At 44.7% G+C, this 23,928-nt stretch overlaps 1 protein-coding gene across 1 annotated transcript in view; it reads left to right on the forward strand.

Moving 5' to 3' along the window:
* Positions 1–23,928, forward strand: part of NBEAL2 (neurobeachin like 2) — a 102,023-nt gene that overhangs the window by 57,894 nt on the left and 20,201 nt on the right. The window contains 13 exon segments of the mRNA XM_078152446.1: positions 647–1,198; positions 3,151–3,329; positions 4,022–4,181; positions 6,907–7,044; positions 7,579–7,884; positions 8,640–8,751; positions 8,754–8,788; positions 19,235–19,392; positions 20,236–20,360; positions 21,100–21,226; positions 21,419–21,579; positions 22,803–22,936; positions 23,318–23,425. Coding sequence (XP_078008572.1) covers positions 647–1,198; positions 3,151–3,329; positions 4,022–4,181; positions 6,907–7,044; positions 7,579–7,884; positions 8,640–8,751; positions 8,754–8,788; positions 19,235–19,392; positions 20,236–20,360; positions 21,100–21,226; positions 21,419–21,579; positions 22,803–22,936; positions 23,318–23,425 — 2,295 coding nt within the window.

Raw genomic sequence — 23,928 nt, forward strand, 5'->3', positions numbered from 1 at the left:
GTGGCGAAGTGGATAGATCACTGGCCCTGGAGTCCGGAAGACCTGAGTTCAAATCCAGTCTCAGACACTTCCTAGCTGTGTGACCCTGGGCAAGTCACTTAACCCTGATTGCCTCACCAAAAAAAAAAAAACCCACCACCTAGGGAGACGGGAATCCAAATCCCACATATCCCACTTACTTCCATGACCAGATTATCAAGTGAGATAATATATGTAAAGTGCTTTTCAAGCCTAAAAGCACCATATAAATACTATAAGCCGTGATGTCTGTGAGCAAGTCAGGTGTCAGCCTCCTCATCTGTAAAACAGGCCTTTGAAGTCCCTCCCAGCTCTAGAGCCTATGATTTCTAGCGTCCCTAAGTCTATGATCCTATGAAAGAGGGACTCAGAAGACTTGAGTTCAAATCCTGGCCTTGTCACTTATTAGTGGTGTACAGTTGGATATGTTACAACCTTTGAGGCTCTGGCCAAGGTCACACAGGTAAGTGAAAGGCAGAACCAGGATTTGGACCTGGGATTTTAGAGTTTTCTCTCCAGTGCTCTTTTCACTACAATGTACTTTCACCTCCCAGAGATGAGGATAGTATTTTGTATACCCTGAAGGGCTATAAGAATGGGAACTAATAGATGGTTTAATCTCATGCAGCTGTTCCACCTGATCTACGGGCAGCCAGATATGGTGCGGCAGCTGGCTCGCCAGGTGGGATGGCAGGACATCCTAACACGTTTGTACGTCCGAGAAGCTCCTGCTGCCCCCTTGCCGAACCCCCCAGAGCCAGCGGCTGTGGAGCTGAGCAGTGACGTCTTCCTGCCTCTGCCTTTTGAGGCCTCTCTGGAGTCTTCCGAGAGCTTTCCAGAGACTGAGGTGTCGCCCTCTGATAGTGTGAGACACTCCTTATCCGCCGTGGTCCCCAGTGACCCACCATCTTTAGAAGCTAACTACCAGCCACTCTCACCCTTCTGTTCACCTTTTGACCTGGGCCCGGAACTGGCCAGCACGGGGTCTGGGGCCACCGTGGGCAGCGGTGAGAACCTGACCCCTGTCAGCCTTCCTAGCACACCATCTCCACTGGAAGGGGGACGGCCTTTCCCACCCCTCCGGGGCCGCCACAGCTCCAGCCTCTCCAATGTACTGGATGAGACCAGCTTCCAGGAGCCCAGCCTTGGGGATGATACCTCCAACACCAGCAACCCACAGGTCAGGCCTCTGTGGGGAATGGGTCTCAAGGAGGCAAAATAGGGGCATGGTTCATTCAGCCTGGAAGAAGGGAAGGGTGTTGAATAGATCTCAGTTCCATTTCATTTAGAACTCATCCATTGAACTTTCGAGGTAGAAACCATCTGTTCTAACCCTATGACTTTACAAAGGAGGAAACTAAGCCCCAGAAAAAGGAAGTGACTTGCTGAAGGTCATTAGTGGAGTTATCAGGAAAGTTTCTAGTAGAACCAAGGTGTGTCCCTATTTACAGATGAAGCAACTGAGACAGAGAGGTGAAGACTTGAAGTTCCTGCCTATAGCAAGGCCTCCTGACTCCAAGCCCAGGACATCATTCCCCACTTTTTCAACTGCTGCTTTGAGCCAGTTTAGAGTAATGGTCCAGGAATGGATGAGTCTCAACCTCTCTGGATCTCAGCTGACTCATCTGTTAAAGGGGGATGGTATCACTTAACCTGCTTAATAGTAAAGACCTCTTCTGGTCCACATAGTCACGTTGCTATGGAGATACAGAGTGCATAGTGCTGGGCTGGTCCCATTCCCCTAGCCTGGAATGCTTTTCCCCATTCCCCTCTGTCTCTGTTAAGTCTTGACTATCCTTCGAGGCCTAGTTCAAGTCCCAGCTCCTCTACCTAGATGGCTACCTCAGTCCACAATGATCTTTCCCTTTTAAATTCTTACTGCTTACACTTTCTGTACCTCTCTGCTGGTATTGATTCTTTATGACCTCTCTCAGTTATTGCTGCCTCGTGTGATGATCAAAGTGTTTTTATCCAGTCTTCCCAACTAGACTTAGGTTCTTAAAGGTCAAAAGGTCTTGTCTTAACCATCATGTTCCCCATAGCACCCAGATCTCCAACTTTCATGTAATAGGAGCTGTGTTATATGGTGGGGAGAATGTTAGAGTTGGAGTCAGAGACCTATACCAAGTCACATTATTTCTCTGAGTCTCAGTTTTCCCCATCTATAAAATGGGGATAAAATCCTTGGACTTTCTCTGTCATGGGACTGTTGTAAGGAGAAGGCTTTGTCATCCTTTAAGAACTCTAGGAAGGGATGCTGATTACTCTGGGGGCTTGGGGAGGAGATTGAAAAATCTGGTGGTGGTGATTGAGGCTGTTAGCTCTAACAAAATTGGAACTGCCTGGTTTAGACAGTCACCATCCTGGAAGACAGAGGGCTGGCCTGGATGGTCTCCTGAAATGGCTTCCAATGTAAGGATAATAAATGTGATGATCCTCTGAGGAACTGAAGTGATTCTCTGATAGTTCTTAATTTTTCTGTGATTCTGTAAGAGATCTGTAATGATTATTTGGTGAATTCTGGATGATTGTAGAGAGGGGCTTTTAACCTTTTTTGTATCATGCACCCCTTGGGCAGCCTGCTGGAGCCGTGGACCCTTCTCAGAATCATATTTTTAAATGTGTAAAATAAAATATGGAAGATTACCAAGGAAGCCAGTCATATTGAAGTACAGTGATCAGAAAAAAAATATATATATATATATATATTTTTTTTTTTTAAGTTCATGGACCCCAGCTTAAGAACACCTGCTCTAGGGTGATGCTACAGTGCCAGTGGCATTGTTATCCTTCTAGAACATGGGGTAGAGGAAGGAATAGACTTCTATCCACAGTTCTTCCTCTGTCCCCTTGTCTGCCTCGGGCTGGTGCCTAGCCTGGCCACTAGCTGAGGCCTGGACTGCCCCCACCCCCCTATCCTTGCCTCAGTCTCCAGGGCCCACCTCCAAATATAGGGCATGATGCCTGTTCCATTGTGGCCTTTGTGGGAGCTTTTGGGCAGGAGCCTGTCTGTGCCTCAGTCTTCCAATCCATGGGCAGGCAATATGAAGTAGGTGAATCTCCTTGGTGGGGCCAAGACTGGAGCCTCTGTTCTCCTCATCCCCTGAACCTCTATCGTGCTTTTACCACTAGCAAGCCCCGGAGGAAGAACTATGCAATTTGCTGACCAATATCCTATTCTCGGTGACGTGGCGTGGGGTGGAGGGTGATGACGAGGCTGCGTGGCGTGAACGGGGCCAGGTCTTCTCAGTTCTCACAAAACTGGGGGCTGCTGGGGAGCTGGTGCGACCACCTGATGAGATCAAGCGCAGGTAAGGCTCTCGGGGGTCCAGTTTGGTGATTCGTCAAGGTCTAGTTGATAGGAAAAGGCCCTATCTAGAAAGGGTGTAAGGGTCACTGAGTAGGGGAAAGGCTAGGATGAGTGAGACTGGAGAGAGATAGGGAAGCCCTGGAGGAGGAAGGCGGAGGCTTAAGGATATGCTGGGGGAGAGGGGCAGGGGCTAGGCAGAGCTACTAGAGGAAGAGAGGTGAGATCCCCAGAAAAGGTGGAAGGCATAGAGAAAAAATGGGATAGCACTGGGGGACAAGAGATAAAGTTAAGAAGACATTGTGGAGAAAGGATCAGGAGTTGGCAACTTACAGGGGAGACAGGGTCAGAGGTTGGGGAAAATTGTTGGAGAGGAGAATAAGATGAATGGTACTGAAGGACAAGAATAGAGGTTAGGGAAACAGCTGGAGATGGCCAGAGGTTGGGGAACCTAGGGAGAGGGGCAGGGATGAGAGGTGTACTGGAGGACAAGGGGAAGAGGCCAAGGAGGATGCTGGGAGAGCGCAAGGCAGGGTCCTAAGGAAGGGATAAGAGGGTGGTGTGGGGAGAAGAGACTCAGGGAAAGGGGTATCTAAGTAGAGGCTGTGACAGCTGCTCAGGGTGTCACTATGGGGAGGGAGTAATGGGCTTTGGAAGGTCAGGGAAGGAGCCCTGTCTGTCCCTTGCCATTCCTAGCCTCCTTGAGATGATGCTGGATTCAGCCCTGACCGACATTCAGGAAGCCCTGCCTGTGGCCCTGCCCAGCCTTACCCACCATGTGTTGAAGCTCCTTCGTTTGCTACAGGATTTTCTGCACTCTGAGGGCCATGGGAACCAGGCTCTGTGGAGTGAGAAGGTAGCGGGGTGTGTGTGTGTGTGTGTGTGTGTGTGTGTGTGTGTGTGTGTGTGTGTGTGAGAGAGAGAGATAGTGGGGCCTGGAAGGAGGTGGGCAGCCCCTGTGGGCACACGCTGTGTGTCTGTCTGCGTGTATAGATGGCTTTCTTTGATCGTTTTACTACACTACCAGAAAAACCTTCCATAATTCTGCAAATGCTCAGGCCTTGGTCCTTAGGAGCCAGTGTGGCTTGGGGGCGAGGGCACTGGCTTTGCATTCAGAAGGAGCTGGATTTGAATCCAGATCTGTTTACTAATCAGCTTGGATAAGTCATCCCCTTTACTGACCTCATGATGTAGTCCACCATACAGCCTTCTTCTTCCCATTCTTAATACCTGGAAGTCTTTCTCACTTCTCTCTACCATTCCCCATGCCTGGAATGTCTTCCTTCCTCAGAATACTTTGTTTCCTTCAAGCTCAGCTCAGGTGCACACCTTGTGTGGGAAGTCTTTCATGATTCCCCCCCCAGCTGCTAGTGCCTTCCCTCCAAATCACTTGTATTGATTTTCTAAATACCTGTAAATGGGCACGTTGTCTCCCTCCCAGCCCCGCCCCCCAGTTCTGTCATCGGTCCTTTGCTCTCAGTCAGTTGGCATGCTCCCACTCAGCCTCAGTGGCTGCCCCTGGCAAAGGATGTTCTTCCACGTTTCCTGTATAAGCAATGGGTCTCTAAATCCTACCGAGTGTAAACAGGAGGTCATGAGCCTGATGTCCTCACTAGAGGGAGCTGGCCTTGGACTAAGAAAAGTTACTTCTGCTGATGCATGCTGACTATGACCTGGGCAAGTTACTTAATCTCTGTGTCCCCAACCCCAGCAACTCTCCAAGACTGCAAGATGAAAAGCAGGTGCCAACCTCCATTGGTAGAAGGAATTTTCTTATTGGAAGTTTTCTATAACAACAACAACAATTTCAGATCTGATCCAGATAAAATTTATATACACACACATAGGTTTTATACATATATGTGCATATGTGTGTTTACACATACACGTATGTAAGATCCTATGATGATAAATTCCCTCATATAAGTATCTGTCACATAAAGTCCAGACTGCTCAGGCTAGCATTCAGGGACTGCTACAATCTAGTCCCAGGGTTGTGTTGTACGTACAGTCCACTTATTGATGTGTATATAGTTCACTCTAGCCATCTAATCTTCCTGTCCTTTCCCAAGATAACTGAATCATAGATTCATTCAGTAAGCACTGCACCCCTCCTATGTGCAGGGCCCTATGCTGGAATCAGGGGGCAAATACCAATGGGACACAGTATCTGCTCTATAGAAGGCTAGTAGGGAGGGTGGTGCCCATGAGGAGCAGTGTGGTATCATGGAAAGAGTCTCAGATTTGAAACCAGGAAACCTGGGATTCTAGTTCTGATTCTCCTCCAAACTCCCTGGGTGACCTTTATTCTCTCTGTAAAATGAATGGGTGAGGGGTCAGGCTAGATGATCTCTGTTTCCTTCCAGCTGTGACATTCTGAATTCTAAGGTCCCTCCCAGTTCTAAGATCTGCCATTCATATGACTATAAAATATAATGAGCTAGTGTTTATCCCATGCATAGAACACAAAGTGTTGTGATATCTCAGAGGAAGACAACGCACTGTGGGCTGTGGGCTGTGGGCTGTGGGGGGAGCCATGGAAGGCTTCCTTGGAAGAGGAAGGATTTGAGGAATGGCCCCTGGAGGATTCAGGAGTCAGAGTTTTTCACATGTTTATGTTTTATCTCCCCAGCTATTATTCCCATGACTGCCACAAGGCCAGGCATGGAGAAGTTACTGTTTGATGAATATTCGATAGTTTAATTTGCGCTGTGTGTCTGTGCATCAGTGGATGTGAGACAGCATGGAGGTATAGATTGTTCAGTAAACTTGGATTAAGTGCCTGCTGTGTGCCAGGTACTGTGCTACATGCTGGTGTATTAGAAAGAGCACGAGGCGAGGATTATTAAGTGTCTGCTATGTGTCTTGCACTGTGATCAGGGTTAGAGGTGCCAACAAAATTTTTAAAAAACAATCCCTGCCCCCAAGGCCATCCTTGTTGGGGAGACAACATGCAAATAATTGGGTATATACACGATACATGCAAAGTAGATGCATGGTAACCTTAGAGGGGAAGGTTCTAGAAGCCCCTGGGTTCAAAGGCTGGCTGCCACTTACTAGGCCTTGCCTTACTACACAAGTCAGTTCTTCTTTAGGGACTCAATTTTCCCATCTGAAAAGTGGGGATAATAAGAATTGAATTTTCTAATTCAAAGAATTGTGAGAAAAGCTCCTTGTAAACTGTAAAATGCTATAGAAATAGGAATCACCACGTATTTATATATATGTGTGTATATGTATGTATGTATGTATGTATGTATGAATGTATCTGTCTATTTATCTGTTATTACTGTGTGTGTGTGAAAGAGGTACCTTGGTGCCTGTAGGCAAGTCATTTAAACTCTCAGAGCCTCGTTGTTCCTATCTATAAAACAAGAGGTTGGCCCAGATGATCTGTCCTGTTGTCTCTGAACGTGCAGATGACCTTCAGAGGCTTTAGGCCAAATTCCCCACCTTCTCCGATCCCCGTAACAACTCTGCTCACCCCAGTTCCTCCCCTTGGTCTCGGAGTCCCTGCCTCTATCCTCTGAGAGTTTCTGGGCACCCATGCCCCTCCCTGACTGCATGGCTTTCCCTGGCAGCTCTTTGAAGGGGTGAGCAGCCTGCTAGATCACCTCGGCGTGTGGCAGCATCTGACCAATGGTGCTGCTGACCTCCGGGAGATGGCGCAGATTGGGCTGCGCCTTGTCCTTGGCTATATGCTGTTGGAAGACACCCAGGTGAGGTGGGAGATGCCCAGAATCTGCCCAGGAATAGGCAGGGGAGGGAAGAAAAGGGGGCCCCTTATCCTCCAGGTCTCCCCCTATCTTAACCTACAGCCCTCTGAAGCCCCGTCCTGCCATCATGGACAAGGGGAGCTCTGATCTCATTGAGAAGCAAGACACCTGACTCCTCCTTCTAGTTTCACTACTTACTTGCTTATGATCTATGTCAAATCGCTTCTGTTTTGGGGCCTCAGTTTCCCTGTCTGTCTTATAGCAAAGACTTATTTTTTCAAAAGGAAAAAGAGGGGGAAAAAAGAAACATTTCAGCAAAATTGATCGATACATTTTAAAAAATCAGATTTTATATGAACAAGTATTTAAAAGCAGCTCCTCCAAAGAGCAGCAACCTCGCAGCTGACTGTGATCAGTGTGCCATGGTGCCTCGAGGGTCCTTTTTGCCTTGGCCTCCTGCATGTGTGTCCCTCCCCATCCTTCCCCTTCCCTGTGTGCGGTATAGTCCGTCCGTCCCTAACTTGTGCTCTCCTCCAGCTTCATGCCCTGGCCTACGTGAAGCTCCATGGCCTGCTGCAGACAGCAGTACCACCAAGGCGGGAGGAGGCCTGCTATCTGTTGGCCAAGCTGGAGGCCCCTCTGGCCCGGGCACTGGAGGCAGAATCTGAGCGCTGCTCCTGGCTCGTGCCTCTGGTTCGGACCCTGCTCGACAGGGCCTACACAGAACTGGGCCTGCAGTGGGGGCTGCCCTCCCTGCCACCTACCAATGGCAGTCCCACCTTCTATGAAGACTTTCAGGCTTTTTGCACATCCCCAGAATGGCGGCTCTTCATTGACAAACAGGTACCCACTGGACCTGTTGCCTGGTAATATAGGGGGAATGGCCATTGGAGGGAGGACAGAGAGGGCAGGGGTTAGGAAGATTGGTGGGAGTGGGAGAATGGACCGGGAGGGACAAAGGGGAAGAAGAGGCCTGGGGATAAAGAGTAGCATGGTCTAGTGATAATGGGAAGAACTGAGGACTTGGGGAAATTACTGTATCTGGGTTTGAATTCCAGCTCTCCTACTAATTTATTGAGTGTCAGACCGTCACTGTGCCTCACTTTCCTCTTCTGTAAAGTGAAAGGTTGGACTAGATGATTTCTAAAATGCCTTCTGTGTCTAACATTAAATTGTTATATGACCCTGGGCAGGGAGTGAGGTCTAGAGGGGGAAAATGAGTGGAAAAAGGGAGAATGTGAAGAGGCTAGATAGGGGGTGGGGATGGGGTAAACATAGTGATGTAAGTCAGAGGAAAGAAGGAGGGGCGAAGGAGAGTGGAATCAGAGGGGTAGGAGAGATAGCTGGGGAGAAGCTGAGAGGACTGAGGCAGGAGAGGGAAGTGGATGGAGGGCATGAAGGAATAAGACAGAGGAGGTAAAAGAGACTGGTCTAAAATGGGGAGGAGGGGGAACTGGAGGGCTAGAGGTATCCGTTCTAACCAGGTGCATTCCTCTCTACCCTTCAGTATGTCTTTCCTGGGCTTGGGGTACATTGCTCTGGGCGAGGCAGTTCCGGACTTATTCTTTTCAGCTCAGGGCCCATTTTCCCCTCCCCAGGTGCAGCCTATCATGTCCCAGTTTGAGATGGACACTTATGCTAGGAGCCATGATCACATGTCCAGTTTTTGGAACTCCTGCTATGATGCCCTCATGAGCAGCAGCCTTCGGAGGATCGGGAGCGGACTGAGAGCCGGCGCCTCTTCCAGGTTCCTGGGTACTGGGGAGGCTGGGAGGAGAGGCTGGGACTGCCATCGAGAGAGGCAAGATAATGCATGCCCAGAAGACTCACGGAGACTTAGTGGACCACAAGCTGAGTAAAAGACAGCAATATGACATGGCAACCAAAAGGATTAATGGGAAACTGTGCATTTAAAAAGACTTAAGAATTCAGAACAAAGGTGGCAGTAGTTCCAGGGTGTGTGCCCTGGTCTGACCACACCTGGAATGTCATATCCATCTGAGTGCCATCTTTTCTGAGAGGCATTGGCGAGCTAGAGCATGTCCAGAGAATGGTTACCAACTCAGACCATGGTATTTGAGATCATTTGAAAGAGCCCATGTTTTTTTAAATATAAATTTATTTATTTTTAGTTTTCAATATTCACTTCCACAAGTTTTTGAGATCCAAATTTCTCACCCCTCCCCCCACCCCAAGATGGCATGCATTCTGAATACCCCTTCCCCTGTCTGCCTTCTCTTCTATCTCTCCCCCCTCCCTTCTCTTATCCCCTTCCCCTTCTATTTTCCTGTAGAGCAGGATAGACTTCTGTACCCCATTTCCTGTATTTCTTATTTCCCAGTTGCATGTGAAAACATTTTTTTAAAACATGTGTTTTTAAAACTTTGAGTTCCAAATTTTCTGCCTTCCTCCCTCCCCACCCACCCTCATTGAACAGGCAAGCAACTCAATATAGGTTGTACATGTGCAGTTATGCAAAACACTTCCTTAGTAGACATGTTGTGAAAAACTAACTCTATTTCCCTTAATCCTATCCTGCCCTCCCATTTATTCTATTCTTTCTTTTGACCCTGTCCCTCCTCAGAAGTATTTGCTTCTGATTACCCTCTTTCCCAATCTGCCCTCCTCTCTATCACCCCCTGCTCTCTTGTCCCCTTCTCCCCCTATTTTCCTGTAGGGTAAGACAGATTTCCATACCCAATTGAATGTGTATGTTATTCTCTCCTTAAGCCAAATCCTATGAGAATAAGATTCCCTCATTCCCTCTCACCTTCCCCTGTTTCCCCTCCACTGTGAGAGACTTTTCTTTTCTGTTTTTTTTTTGAGATAATTTACCCCATTCTACCTCTCCCTTTCTTCTCCCAGTATCATCCTCTCTCATCCCTTAATTTTATTCTCCAGATATGACCCCTTAATCTTCAACTCACCCTGTGCCCTCTATCTATCTATCTATATATACATACATACAATTTTTTTCCTTCAACTACCCTAATACTGACAAAGTTCTCATGAGTTACAAATATCATCTTTCCATGCAGGAATGTAAACAGTTCAATCTTAATAAGTCTCTTATGATTTCTCTTTCCTGTTTACCTCTTCATGTTCCACTGGAGTCCTGTATTTGAAAGTCAAATTTTCTGTTTAGCTCTGGTCTTTTCATCAGGAATGCTTGAAAGTCCTCTATTTCACTGAATGACCATTTTTTCCCCTGAAGGATTATACTCAGTTTTGCTGGGTAGGTGATTCTTGGTTGTAATCCTATCTCCTTTGCCCTCCGGAATATTATATTCCATGCCCTGCGGTCCTTTAATGTAGAAGCTGCTAAATCTTGTGTTATCCTGATTGTGTTTCCACAGTACTTGAATTGTTTCCTTCTGGCAGCTTGTAATATTTTCTCCTTGACCTGGGAACTCTGGAATTTGGCTACAATATTCCTAGGAGTTTTCCTTTGGGGATCTCTTTCAGGAGGAGATCTGTGGATTCTTTCAATTTCTATTTTGCCCTCTGGTTCTACTATATCAGGGCAGTTTTCCTTGATAATTTCTTGAAAGATGATGTCTAGGCTCTTTTTTTGATCATGGCTTTCAGATAGTCCAATAATTTTTAAATTCTCTCTCCTGGATCTATTTTCCAGGTCAGTTGTTTTTCCAATGAGATATTTCACATTGTTTTCTAATTTTTCATTCTTTTGGATTTGTTTTACAGTGTCTTGATTTCTCATAAAGTCACTGTCTTCCAATTGCTCTATTCTAATTTTTAAGGAAGTATTTTCTTCAGTAATCTTTTGGACTTCCTTTTCCATTTGGCCAATTTTTCTTTTTAGGGCATTTTTCTCCTCATTGGCTTTTTGGACCTCTTTTGCCATTTGGGTTAGGCTTTTTTTTAAGGTGTTATTTTCTTCAGTATTTTTTTGGGTCTCCTTTAGCAAGCTGTTGACTTGTTTTTCATGATTTTCTTGCATCACTCTCATTTCTCTTCCCAGTTTTTCCTCTACTTCCCTTACTTGCTTCTCAAAATCCCTTTTGAGCTCTTCCAAGGCCTGGGACTGATTCATATTTTTCTTGGAGGCTTTGGATGTAGGAGCTTTGACTTTGTTGTCTTCTTCTGGTTGTATATTTTGATCTTCTTTTTCACCAAAGTAAGATAATATAGTCTGACTCTTTTTGCACTGCTTGCTCATGATCCCAGCCAATTACTTGAGTTTTAAACTCTTTGTTAAGGTAAGAGTCTGCTTCCAATGTGGAGAATGTACTGTCCCAAGCTTCAGGGGTTTGTATAGCTGTTTTCAGAGATACTTGTAGGGACCTGTAAATTTTCAGTTCTTCCAAGGTGGTATGATAAGGGGCGAGGTGTTTACTCCTTTCCTGGCCTGTGACCACAAGTATTCCTTTCTGTCCTGTAACTGTGAGGAGGGGTTCCTCTCCACAGCCACTACAAGCTCCACCACGCCAGCGCTCCTCCTCACCCCAGCACTGCCGCCCAGAACTGTGACCCAGATCCACACACGGGCAAAGCAAGAGATTCCTGCCTCAGCACTGGCAAAGAGATCCCTGCAGTCCCTCTCTGATCAGCCACTGGATTCCCCCTCAGTCTGTGGGCCGGAAGCTCGGGAAGCAGCTGCCCCCCAGGGCCAGCTCTTGGGGAATGGAGCTGAAACCCGCCTTCCTCTCTGACCACCGACAGAAACAGACTTTTCCCACTGACCTTCTAAGTTGTCTTTGGCATTCGTGGATTGAGGAGTCTGGAAACCTGCACAGTTGCCCACAATTCAGTCCTCTGAGGCCTGTTCCAGGTTTGCTGTGGCCTGCGCGCCCATGGCGCGCTGCGCTGCACTCCCAGCCCAGCGCAATACACCTTTCTGATCAATCATCCAGGTTGTCTTGGGCTGGAAATTTGTTTCACTCTGTCTTTTTGTGGGTTCTGCTGCTTCAGAATTTGTTTAGAGCCATTTTTTATGAGTATTTGGAGGGGTTTGGAGGAGAGCTCAAGCAGTCACTGCTTTCACTCTGCCATCTTGGCTCCGTGCCCCCCCCCCCAAGAGCCCATATTTTGGGCAGGTAGGTGGCACAATGGATAGAGTGCTGGATCTGGAGTCAGGAAGATCTGGGTTCAAATTTGGCCTCAGATGCTTGCTAGCTGTGTGACCCTGGGCAAGTCACTTAACCCTGCTTGCTTCAGTTTCCTCATCTGTAAAATGAGCTAGAGAAGGAAATGGCAAACCGCTTCAGTATCTTTGCCAAGAAAACCCCAAATATGGGGTCACATAGAGTTGGACATGACTGAAACAACTGAACCACAACAGTGTTTTAAGCTTGGAGAAGAGAAGTCTCAGGGGACACATAGTTTATGTCTTTAAGTATTTGAAGGGTTGTAGTGAAGAAGAGGCATCCTCCCCAGAGAGTTAAACTGAGAGCAAAGGGTAGAAGTGGTAGAGAGACTGATAGCTGCTCTGTGTAAGGAGCAACTAATTCACCAGTGGAGTTGTTCCAAAGTAGAAGGGGTACTCCCTCACTGGTGGTAGCCCCAGAGGAGGCTTGGTGACGGCTGATCAGGGATGGTGTAGAAGGGCTTTCTGCGAGAGCATGAACTGAACTAAATGATGCCTGCACGCCTTGCGGGAGCTGAGTTTCTGTGATGCCCTTCAGCTTATGTCACCCCTACAGTTGATGATGATGATGGTGATAACTCATATTTATAATGTGCTTTTCGATTTGCAACACATTTCCCCAAAGGGGTGTCACCTTTATAGAAAAAGGAAGTCTGTAATAATAGCAGCTGACATTAGCATGGCGCTTTAGGGTTTGCCAAGCACTTTATGTGCATTTCTCTTCTGATCCTCAAGTGTAATGGTGCAACTCACCATCTAACAAGAGTAGTCTGATGAATACGAAAACTTTTTTTTTTAAATAAAAAAACTCTTGACTGATCAAGGGAGACCATGGAAGGTCATGGAGAATACTCCTTCAGATCACAGGATATGGAGTTGGAAGGGACTTTGTGACTATGTAGCCCGACTGGCTCATTTTACAGAGGATGACTTGCCCTGGGACGCAGGGGGGAGTCAATAGCATAGCTATTCTTCTGACTCCGAATCCAGAGCTGTGACCACAGCATTGCCTCATCGCTGTGCAGCAAAAGTAGGAAGGCATAGTTAGTTGTGCGGGATGGGAAGAAATCCTATTCCCAGTCCACAAGACCTAAAGGTGAGGCAGAGCTGATGCTCTGTAAAGAAATGGCACAGGAAGGAAAATGCTTCCAACCCACTTAAGAGAAAAGGGAGCTGGTGTGCTATTCATTACCTGTGTGCTGGTGGATTCCCCTTCTCCGCACTCAGGTATCTTCCATGTAAATGTCTCTGTCATTTACATACAACACCACCAGCTGGTGGCAAAGGGTAATGCATGGTCCTACATTGTAAGATGTTAAACCACCCACTGTGCATCATCAATCAGGATGTAAAGCATGATGTATTTGAGCACAGCTACGGAAAGCAAACATGAAGTCTCTGATGCATATTGGTATTTTTGACAGATGATGAGAAGCAGTGCCTGAGTGGCAGTGCATTTGGCATTCAATGACCTTGGTTCAAACCGCTGCTCTACCACGAATACTTGTATGAGGGGGTTGTACTAGGTCTCCTCATCTCTAAATTAATGTTCCCATGAACCCATCATTTTTTTTTAATCTTTCAACTCCTTTAGCATGCCTTTAAAGAAAGGCTTTCTTTCTCTTTTCACTTGCTTGAGCATCTACCTCTCAATGTCATTGTGAGGATCAGATGAAATAATATTTATAAGGTACTTAGCAGGCAGGCACATAGTGAGTGCTTATTCCTTTCCCCCTTCCCCTAAAGCTTAACGTAATGTATGACCCTGTCCTTTAAGTCTCTGGTTTCATTCCACTCTTGGCTCACTTGGCCTTTTGCCTAGTCTTTGAGCTGGCTTCAGGGAAAACATCTGCCAACTTTTCATTTGTTTTTGCTTTTTGTTGTTTCTTTTTAACTTTTACATATTTATCCAGCCCATCTTTGTAACAAACAAATATAGTCAATAAAACAAAACAACATATTGGACGTGTCTCAAAACGGACGTCTCATTCTGAACCTCTTGGAAAACCTCTCTGCCAAAAAGTGGGAGGCATGTTTTCTCATCGGTTTTTTGAAGTCATAGTTGGTCATTGCTTCAATCAGAGTTCTGAGGTCTTTCATAGTTGTTAACTGTGACTTCATTATGGTCATTTAATAAACTTTTCTCCTAGTTCTGATCATTTCACATAGCCATTTCACTTATATGCCACCATTTGTTTAGCCATTCCCTTTAGTTTCCAGTTTTTACTGCAACAGAAAGTATTGCTATGAACATTTTAAAAAAATTTTATTTTATTAATTTATTTTGATTTATCAACAATCACTTCCATATGCTTTTGAGTTTAAAATTTTTCTCCCCTTCCTCCCCACCATCCTCCCCAAGACTGCACACAATCTGATATATACTATACATTTATTAAACATATTTTCACATTAGTGAAGTTGTGAGTACAAATTCTCACTAGTGTTTTGCTTGTGACCACCACCTCCTTCAGTCCCTCCCTCCCTTTTCCTTTTCTTCCCCTTTAGCCTTACTGCTTCTTCCCTCCCTTCTATTCCCCACTCCCTTTTGTTTCCCCTTTTCCCTCCTGCTGCCTATAGGGCAAGTTAGATTTCTATACCTAACTGGTTGTGTTATTCCCTTCTTGAGCCAAATCTGATGAGAGTAAGGTTCAAACAATGCTCACCTCCCTCCCTTCTTTCCCTCTGCTGTAATTGCTGTCTTTTCCTGTAATGTAATTTACTCTTGTCTGCCTCCTCCTTTCTCAGTAATTTTCTAAGATCAGACTAATCCACTTACTTGGATCCATTTAACCCACTTGATTAGTTTTTTTTTTTAATCATTACATCAAAGTCAACTAATATCCACCCCTTTATGTATACTCCTTTAACATGGTGTAATAACAATACAGTTCTCAAGAGTTGCAAGTGTCACCTTCCCTTGTAGGGATGTAAACAGTCCACCCTTATTAACAACATTTTGTATCTTTCTGTCCCATTTACCTTTTCATGTCTTTCTTGAATCTTGTACTTGAAGATCAAATTTTTTGTTGAGCTCTGGTCTTTTTATCAGGAAGGCTTGGAAGTCCCCTATTTCGTTGAATATCCATCTCTCCCTTGAAAAATCATGCTCATTTTTGCAGGGTAGTTGATCCTTGGCTGTAATCCAAGCTCCTTTGCCTTAGGAATATCATGTTCCATGCCCTGTGGTCTTTTAATGTAGAAGCTGCAAGGTCCTGTGTAATCCTGACTGTGGTTCCATGATATTTAAATTGTTTCTTTCTGGCTGCTTGCAGCACCTTCTCTTTCATCTGGTAATTTTGGAATTTTGCTATTATATTCCTTGGCATTGTCAATTTGGGATCTCTTTGAGGTGGTGACTGGTGTATTCTTTCTATGGTTATTTTACCTTCTGGTTCTAGGACTTCAGGGCAGTTTTCCTTTATGATTTCCTGAAAGATACTGTCCAGGCTGTTTTTTTCATCATGATTTTCAGGTAGTCCAGTAATTTTTAAGTTGTCTCTCGTGGACTGATTTTCTAGGTCAGTTGTTTTACCAGGGAGGTATTTTACGTTTTCATCTATTTTTTCATTTTTTTGTTTCTGTTTGACTGATTCTTGCTCTGTCATAGAGTCATTAGTTTCCATTTGTCCAATTCTAGTTTTTAACAGATTGTTTTCTTCTGTTAGTTTTTGTACTTCCTTCTCAATTGGCCAATTGTATTTTTAAGGGATTTGTTTTCTTCAGTGTACTTTTTTTCCAGTTTGCCAATTGTGCTTTTTAGGGACTTGTTTTCTTCAGTGTACTTTTTTTCCAATTGGCCAATTGTATTTTTTAAGGACTCTTCTACCTCTCTCATTAGACTTTTAAAATCCTTCTTGAGCTCTTCTAAGAAGGCTTTTTGGGCTTCAGACCAGTTCATATTCCCTTTTGATGTTGCAGATGTGGGTTTGTTGACAATGTTGTCCTCTTCAGAATTTCTGTCTTGATCTTCACTTTCTCATAATATGAATCTATGGTACGTTTCTTTTTACTCATGGTGTTTCTTTATTCCCTGGCCTTTAAAGAGATTGAGCTCTCCTGCTGGGGAACAGAGGGCACTGACCCAAGCTTCTTGTGTTGGGAGCCTAGGTCTTGGTCACTGGCTTTGTGTGCTGGGGCCTCTTGTGTTGGCAATTGGAGGCTGTAGGGTTCTGGCAGCTTACCTGTGTTGGGCTGGAATCAGCAAGGCTGGAACTTTCAGGCAATTCTAGGTTGCCTGCTTTTCCTTTCCTTTAGCTTTCTTCAGCTCCTTTTAGATGGGTGCTGCAGGGTGTTTATCTGCCTGGGGCCCCTTGCAGTTCTGTCTCCCTCATTTCTGCTAATGCACTGGGAGATTCCTTTGTGATAGAGTGCTGAGGCACCTGGTGGTTTTCTGAGCTGGTTTCCACCAGTTCCCCTGCCCTCACTAAGGCACTTGGAGGTCCAGGTGTTGGTGTTTGCCTGCTCTACCACCTGGGCTTCAGGATCTCTTCCTGGTTGGCAGTTGGAAGTTGTGACAGCTTACCTGGTGTTGGGCTGGAATCAGCAAGGCTCGGACTTTAGGTTGCTTTCTTCAGCTCCTTTTAGACGAATGCTACAGGGTGCTTATGGGCCTGGGGCCCTTTGTAGTGCTGCTTTGCTTATTTTTGCTGAGGCACTGGGAGACCCATTTGCTGGGCTGCTGCACTGCTGTTTCCAGTCTTTCTTCTAGTTCAGCTGTTCCAGGGTTTTTTTTTTCCTGGGGTGATATTTTCTGGGTTTTCAAAGGTTGAGAGGGGAGGGTGAGAGTGACTACCTTTTTACTCTGCCGTCTTGGCTCCCAGAAGTGGAAGTCCGAACATTTTTTATACTTATGGGCCCTTTCCCTCTTTCTTTGATCACTTTGGAGTCTGTGATTAATAGGGAGTGTTATCACCAGGTTAAAGGATATGTCCTGTTTCATAACTTTTTGGGTATAGCTCTAAATTGCTTTTCAGAATGGCCGTTTCACAGCTCCAGTGCACAACAGTGTTTAGTATGCTTGCCCTCCAACATCTTCCCCCCAAATTGTAATTTTCTTTGCTTTGTTTTGGTCATCTTTGTCAATCTGATAGATGAACCCTAGGGTTGTTTTAATTTGCATTTCCCTTATTATTTGTGATCTGAGGCTTTTTTTTAATGTGGTTGTTGGTAGCTTGCATTTTTAAAAAACTATACTCCATATCTTTTAACCATTTATCTATTGGAAAATACCTCTTGTTCTTATATATTTTGAATCAGTTTCCTGTATACTTTGGATATCAGACCTTTATCAGAGAAACTTTCTGGAAAGATTTTTTTCTAGTTAACTATTACCTTTCTAATTCTAACTGCATAATTTTGTTCATGCATTAAAGATGCATTGGTTTTGTTTATGGGGGTTTTTTAAGGACTTTAAAAAACCAGTGCCTGGCGCATACTAGGCATTATATAAATGCTTATTCCCTTCTCCCTCTTGTATAAAGCTTTTTAATATCATGTAATCAAAATTATCTTTTGTAATTGACTTTATCCTTAAAAGAATTTATCCTCTACTCATAGCTATATGTGATTTGCTTATCTTCTAATTTTTAATTATATTGTTTTTATTTTTTAATCTTTAATATTTGTCATGTATCTATTTAGCATGTAGTATGGAGTATAGTATGAGATACTAGTCTAAGCCTAATTTTTGCTAGACTGCTTTCCAGTTTTACCAGCAGTTCTTATCAAATAAGAGAGTTAATTTATATTTTCACTTTATCAAAGCTGGATTATTGAGTTCTATACTATTTCAGATTCTCCTCTGTCTGACATCTATTGATATGCTTTTCTATTTTTTAACACATAACAAGTGGTGTTGATGAGTTTTGCTATATAATATGCTCTTAGGTCTTCTTTTCACTTTTTTCATTATTTCTATTGAGATTCTTGACCTTTTGTTCTTGAATTTTGTCATGATTTCTAATTCTATAAAAATTGACTTTTCTAGTTTGATTGGTATGGCAGTGAATAAATACATTTAGGTAGTACAGTCATTTTTTATCATAATGATACCTTTAGCCATGAACAGCTAATATCTTTCCAATTATTTAGGCCTGCCTTTATTTCTATAAATGGTATTTTGTAGTTGTATTCCTATAATTCCTGTGTGTATAATCCCAAATATTTTCTATAACCTGTAGTTATTTTGAATGGGATTTTTCTTTCTCTTCTTGTTGGGTGTTATTGGTAATATACATAAAGGCTGATGATTTATGTGGGGTTATTTTATATTCTGTAACTTTGATGAAGTTGTTCCAGTTAATTGTAATAAATCCTTGTTGATTGGAAGATTAATACACACTCCTCCTTTTATAGAGATAGAAACTGAGGTGCAGAGAGGGAAGTAACTTGTCTAAAATCATCTAGCTAATAAGGTCCCCCGACTCCAAATCCAATGCTGAATTCAATTCCACACAGACTCTGCTCTCTGAAAAGTTTCCTTCTCTTTTTGGAGAGAACTTGACACATGTCACATAGTACCAGATGACCTATGCTAAATTACTATACAGACTGTATCATAATATCAAATCAAATACAATAGATGGTTGGCAGGCCCATCAAGAAGGGGAGAAATTAATGAATGAATGAAAAAGCATTTATTAAGCCCTTACCCTGGGTCAGGCACTATGCTAAGCACTGTTGAGTGGCCTGGAGGTATCCAGGGAGGCTTCATGAAGGTGGACAATAGATGGGTAGGAATAGGGAGGCCATTTCAGAGTTACACATTGAGGTATTTCAGAAACATCACTTGATTTGGAATCAGGGGACCCAAATTGAGATTCAGTCTGTGCTCCTTATTATCTGTGTGAACTTGTGCAATTCTCTTCTCATCCTTGGCCTTAGCTTCTGACCCCCACCCTCTCATCTGTCAGATTATTAGATTGTTGCTAACCTCTCTCTATTTCTGACATTTTCAATGACTCTGAAGTGGGAATTGGAGAGGATGAATGATAACTAAATCTGCAGAGCTCTATTTGAGGTTGAGGGTTCTTTGCCTGGAGGCCCCTGGCCCCCTGCTTTACCAGGCCTCTTAATTTCCCCTAGGAGTTGGTGCTGGAGCCAGTAATGAAGAGGGGCCGGTCAGAGGGAAAGCGTTATAGCAGTGTACAAAAGCAGCTGGCCTCCCAGCATGCCATAGCCTTGCTGCACTGGAAGGCCCTGGGCCGTTTGCTCACCGCACCCTGCTCTGCCTGGGCCCAGAGGTAAGGTTGTAGGGAGATTGAGGGATAGACAGGAGGCCTTTTTTTTTTCTGGGTCGGGGGAAGGCCATCTGGGAGTGGTTTAGAGAGAAGTGAAGGGGCCTGATTTAAAGGGCCAGGGAATTGGTGTGGTCTGTAGGCTTAGCTTTCCATAACAGGAGACATTAATTGCTGGAGGGCTACAACAGACACTGAACCTGAGGAGGCAGTCTTGGCAGCATCTCTCTGCCTGAGGCTTACCCCACTGCCATACCTTTTGTGGCTCACTACTGACCCCTTGTGCCAGGCATATTATAATATAATATGATATAATATAATATAATATAATGTAATATAATTAATATAATATATATGATACAATATAATATGATATGCTATAATATAACATAACATAACTAATTAATATAATATAATATAATATAATATAATATAATATAATATAATATAATATAATATAATATAATATAATATAATATAATATAATATAATATAATATAATATAATATAGTATAATATAATATAAATACATGCCTATAATCCTTGCCACTGGGGAGGCATAGGCTGGTGCATTGCTTGAGTTTGGGAGCTCTGAGAAAGGCTAAAGGCAGTTGGGTGACCACGTTATCTGGCATCAAGAAGGCAAGCACCAGTATGGTGAACTGGCCCAGGCTGGAAATGTAGCCAGTGTAAACTCCCATGGCAATCAGTAACAAGATCTGGCTTGTGAGTGGCCACTGAACTTCCTGTGTGAGGTAAAGAGACTCAGTCTCCAAAAAAGAAATCAGCAATTATACTGGCCCCTTCTCCCCCACTCTCCCCTTGCACTTTCCTTCTTCCTTCCTATAGGAATCCTCCTCCTCCTCGATGGAAATTGTCCAGCGCTGAGACTTACTCCCGGATGCGGCTGAAGCTGGTGCCTAATTATCACTTTGACCAGCACAGTGAGGCCAGTGCTCTTCGAGACAACCTGGGTAAATATGGGGCTGAAGCTGAAATTCCAAGTGCCTCCTAATCTCTTAGGGCCCTTCCTAGGGAATGAAAGCACTGGATTTAGGAGGGAGATGGAGACCTTGAGCCCTGACAGAAGAGATTGGGAGAACCAGGAGTCAAGAGTTCTAATCTCAGTTTTTCCTCTCCCTCTCCACTCTGGGGTCTGTTCCTCCTCCTTGTCATGCAAGGAAGGAAACCAGATGTTTCAGAGCTAGGCTTCCTGCCCCAAAAGATAGATGGCTATCTTTAGTCTTCTCTATGGCTTTTAAAGCCCTTCACAGCCTGGGGCCCCGTTACCTTTCTAGTCTTCTTATACTAGGCTCTCCTCCATATACAGTGACCCTGGCCGCCTTGTGTTTCTTGTCAACTCAGTGCCTTTTTACTAGATGTCTCCCATGCCTGGGAAGTTCTCAATTCTCACCTCTCCCTTTTAGTTTCCTTGGCTTCCTTCAAGAGTCAGCTCAACTTCCGCCTTCTGTTGGCGGCCCTTCCCAATCCCTTCCTCCCTTCGCTGCTAATGCCTTCTGAGACTACTTTCCATCTACACTGTGTATATCTTGGATAGTTGTTTGTGTGTTGTCTTCCCCATTAGAACATCAGCCCATTGAGGGCAGTGACTGAGTTTATTTTTGCCTTTCTTTTTGTCTCCAGTGCTTAGCACAATGCCAGGCATGTGTCGAGTGCCAAATAACTATTTGTTGATTGACATCTCGATCACAGGTGCTACTGACCCCCTGACACCCTCGACAGAGGATTCCTTGCCTCTGACTGTGGCCAAGGAGGCCAAGGTCAGCACTCTGGAGGAGGACCAACTAGGAGAGGAGGAGCTGACTGTACTGGACACAGTGTGAGCGTGGGGCACCGTGGTGGGCACAGACTAGAGAACCACAGAGTGCAAGGAATTCGATTTAAGTTAACTAGCCTGAATTGAAAAACCTTCTATGTTCCCAGATCTCTGTGTCAGGGACCGAGGGGTTAGGGGTCCTCTGGAGCCTGGCTCCTCTCACCTGTCCCTATGCTTGTCCCCCCTTTCCCTTAGCACGGAGTCTTCAGAGCCTGGTGGGCAACAGGAGAAGCTTGTGCTGTGGGAGGACTGCCAGCTCATCACGATCGTGGCTGTAATCCCAGGCCGCCTTGAAGTGACCACCCAGCACCTCTACTTCTATGACTGCAGTGTAGAAAAGGAGGAGACTGAGGAAGGTGAGTGCCAGGGGAGCCCAGGGCCCTGGGCCAGGCCTGGGGGCACAGGCCACCCACACTTCTTTGGTTTCTGCTATTTACTACTTCTTTGCGCAAGGCTACTTCTCTGTCTCTCAGTCTCCCTTTTCTATAAAACAGTGACAACCATATCTGTTCGGCCTACTCACAGTGCTGTTGTGGAATCAGGTGAGAGAATGGAAGTCAAGCACTTTGTAAACCTTAAGGTGCTATAGAAATGGTCGCTGTTTTTATTATTCTTCCTCTGATGTCCTGCTCCAATATCTTGTCAGGACATGGGGATGACCCAGGGTTTCTCAAAGCTATGCCTACACAATACAAGTTCTAGCAAGTTCTACCAAACTGGCACGGCTGGGATTAGCTAAATTAAAGTTCAACCAACATTTATTAAATACATACGACATGTAAAGCTCTGTGTTCAGGTACACAGGTTATAATAAAAAAGATGTAGCACTTGTCCTCAAGGGGCTTATAATCTAGCTAAGTTCAGATTTAGCTTATTTTATTAAAATGTTTTTATTTAAAAAGTTTATTTTTAAAAATTTTTTTTATTAAAAGCTTATGAAGTCTAAGGCTCTGTGTTCAGTGTTGGAGTACAGAGATTAGAAAGAAAAAGACACAGTGCCTGTCCTCAAGGGGCTTACTGTCTAGCTAAGTTCAGATAGGCTCATTACTGGGAAGTTTATTAAAAGCTTATGATGTCTAAGGCTCTGTGTTCAGTTTTGGAGTATAGAGGTTAAAAAGAAAAAGACAGTGCCTGTCCTCAAGGGGCTTGCAGTCTAGCTAAGTTCAGATAGGCTCATTTCTGGAAGGTTCATCACCACATTCTAAATACTTTGGCTCCAGAAACTCATGAAACTGCTTTTCCTCAAGGATGGAGGGCATGTCCTCGTTGATGGAATCACAAATTTTTAGCAATAGTAGTGGTATGACAATGCTTTACTGGACCCAGTTTGTTTCCTTTTGATTATTCCTAGCCTCCTGTGAATGTGCATAGGGTCACAAAGGGGAAGCATCCTGGAATAGGGAGTCATAAGAGCCATTGATAAGGGCCTGTGGATAAGCGATAGCGGGTTTGAGTGTGGGAGAGAAGAAGTGATGATAGTCCCTGGAAGGAGGAGAAGGGTAGTGGGGAGGAGGATTGTCTGGGAGTGGAAAGGCGCTGTTGACCAGGTCAAGGGAAATAACCCACCTCTGTCCCCCAGGCATTGGGTATGATTTCCGGCGGCCACTCTCCCAGCTCCGAGAAGTCCACCTTCGGCGTTACAATCTCCGACGGTCAGCCCTGGAGCTCTTCTTTATTGACCAGGCCAATTACTTCCTCAACTTCCCTCGAAAGGTGGAGAATTGAGGCTTCCCACAGAAGCTTCCTATACCTTTAAGTCTAAACTCTCCATTCACCCCACCTACCATAGTGTCAGATTTTCCCTCTAGGATACCACTGATAACCTTTCTTAGACTTTTCCCCAGAGTGTGGATTCCCAGTATTCTGTCCCTCAGACAACTTGGGGCACCTGTTATACTTGGGAAAATTTACTGATTCCCTCAATTTCTTACATGGCTCCACCTCCTTTGGGGATGGCTCTGGGTTCTTGGCTCGCACTGAGTCTTCCCAACATATGAGCCTGTGTCCATGTACATGTTGGACAGGGGAGGCTGGAGGTCAGAGCTTCATGGCTTTGTATGACCCCACCTTCTGACCAGGTTGCCTCCCTCTAAGGTGCGGAACAAGGTGTACTCATGCATTCTGGGACTTCGTCCCCCCAGCCAGGGCTACTATGGAAGCCACTCTCCACAGGAGATGCTTCGAGCTTCTGGCCTGACTCAGGTAAGCTATTCCTGCCTACATTCCCACCCCACCCCTACTCCCTCATTCCTCCTCTCCAAAGTATTGTGTGTAAGCATAACAAACATTTCTTAAGCACTTAAATAGAGTACTGAGTAGTTAGTAAAATAGAGATCTCAAGTTTAAATAAGATACAGACCCTATCCTGCTGGAGTTTACAGTCTGGTAAAAGGAATGACACTCCTACCAGATAACTAATTTACAATATTATACCAAATATCACCAAATGATATGCACTGTGGGATCTGATGAAGGAGTTCATTGCTGACCCAGAGTATCAGGGAAGAAATGGTATTTGAATTGCCTTTTTGGGGTAGCCATGGGCAAAGAGAGGACATTTCTATCGTAGGGAGCAGTGTAAGCACAGGCATGGAACTGGGAGAGTACAGGGTGAGTAGTGGAAAGAATTTTGGGGCTAGGTTGAATTTCTGGCTCTGCTGCTTCCTACATGAGTGACCATAGATGATTCCTCTATCCTCCCTGAG

The sequence above is a fragment of the Phascolarctos cinereus genome, unplaced genomic scaffold (assembly GCF_003287225.1).
Source record: "Phascolarctos cinereus isolate Bilbo 61053 unplaced genomic scaffold, phaCin_HiC Scaffold_4;HRSCAF=312, whole genome shotgun sequence".
In the NCBI taxonomy this organism is placed as follows: Eukaryota; Metazoa; Chordata; class Mammalia; order Diprotodontia; family Phascolarctidae; genus Phascolarctos; species Phascolarctos cinereus.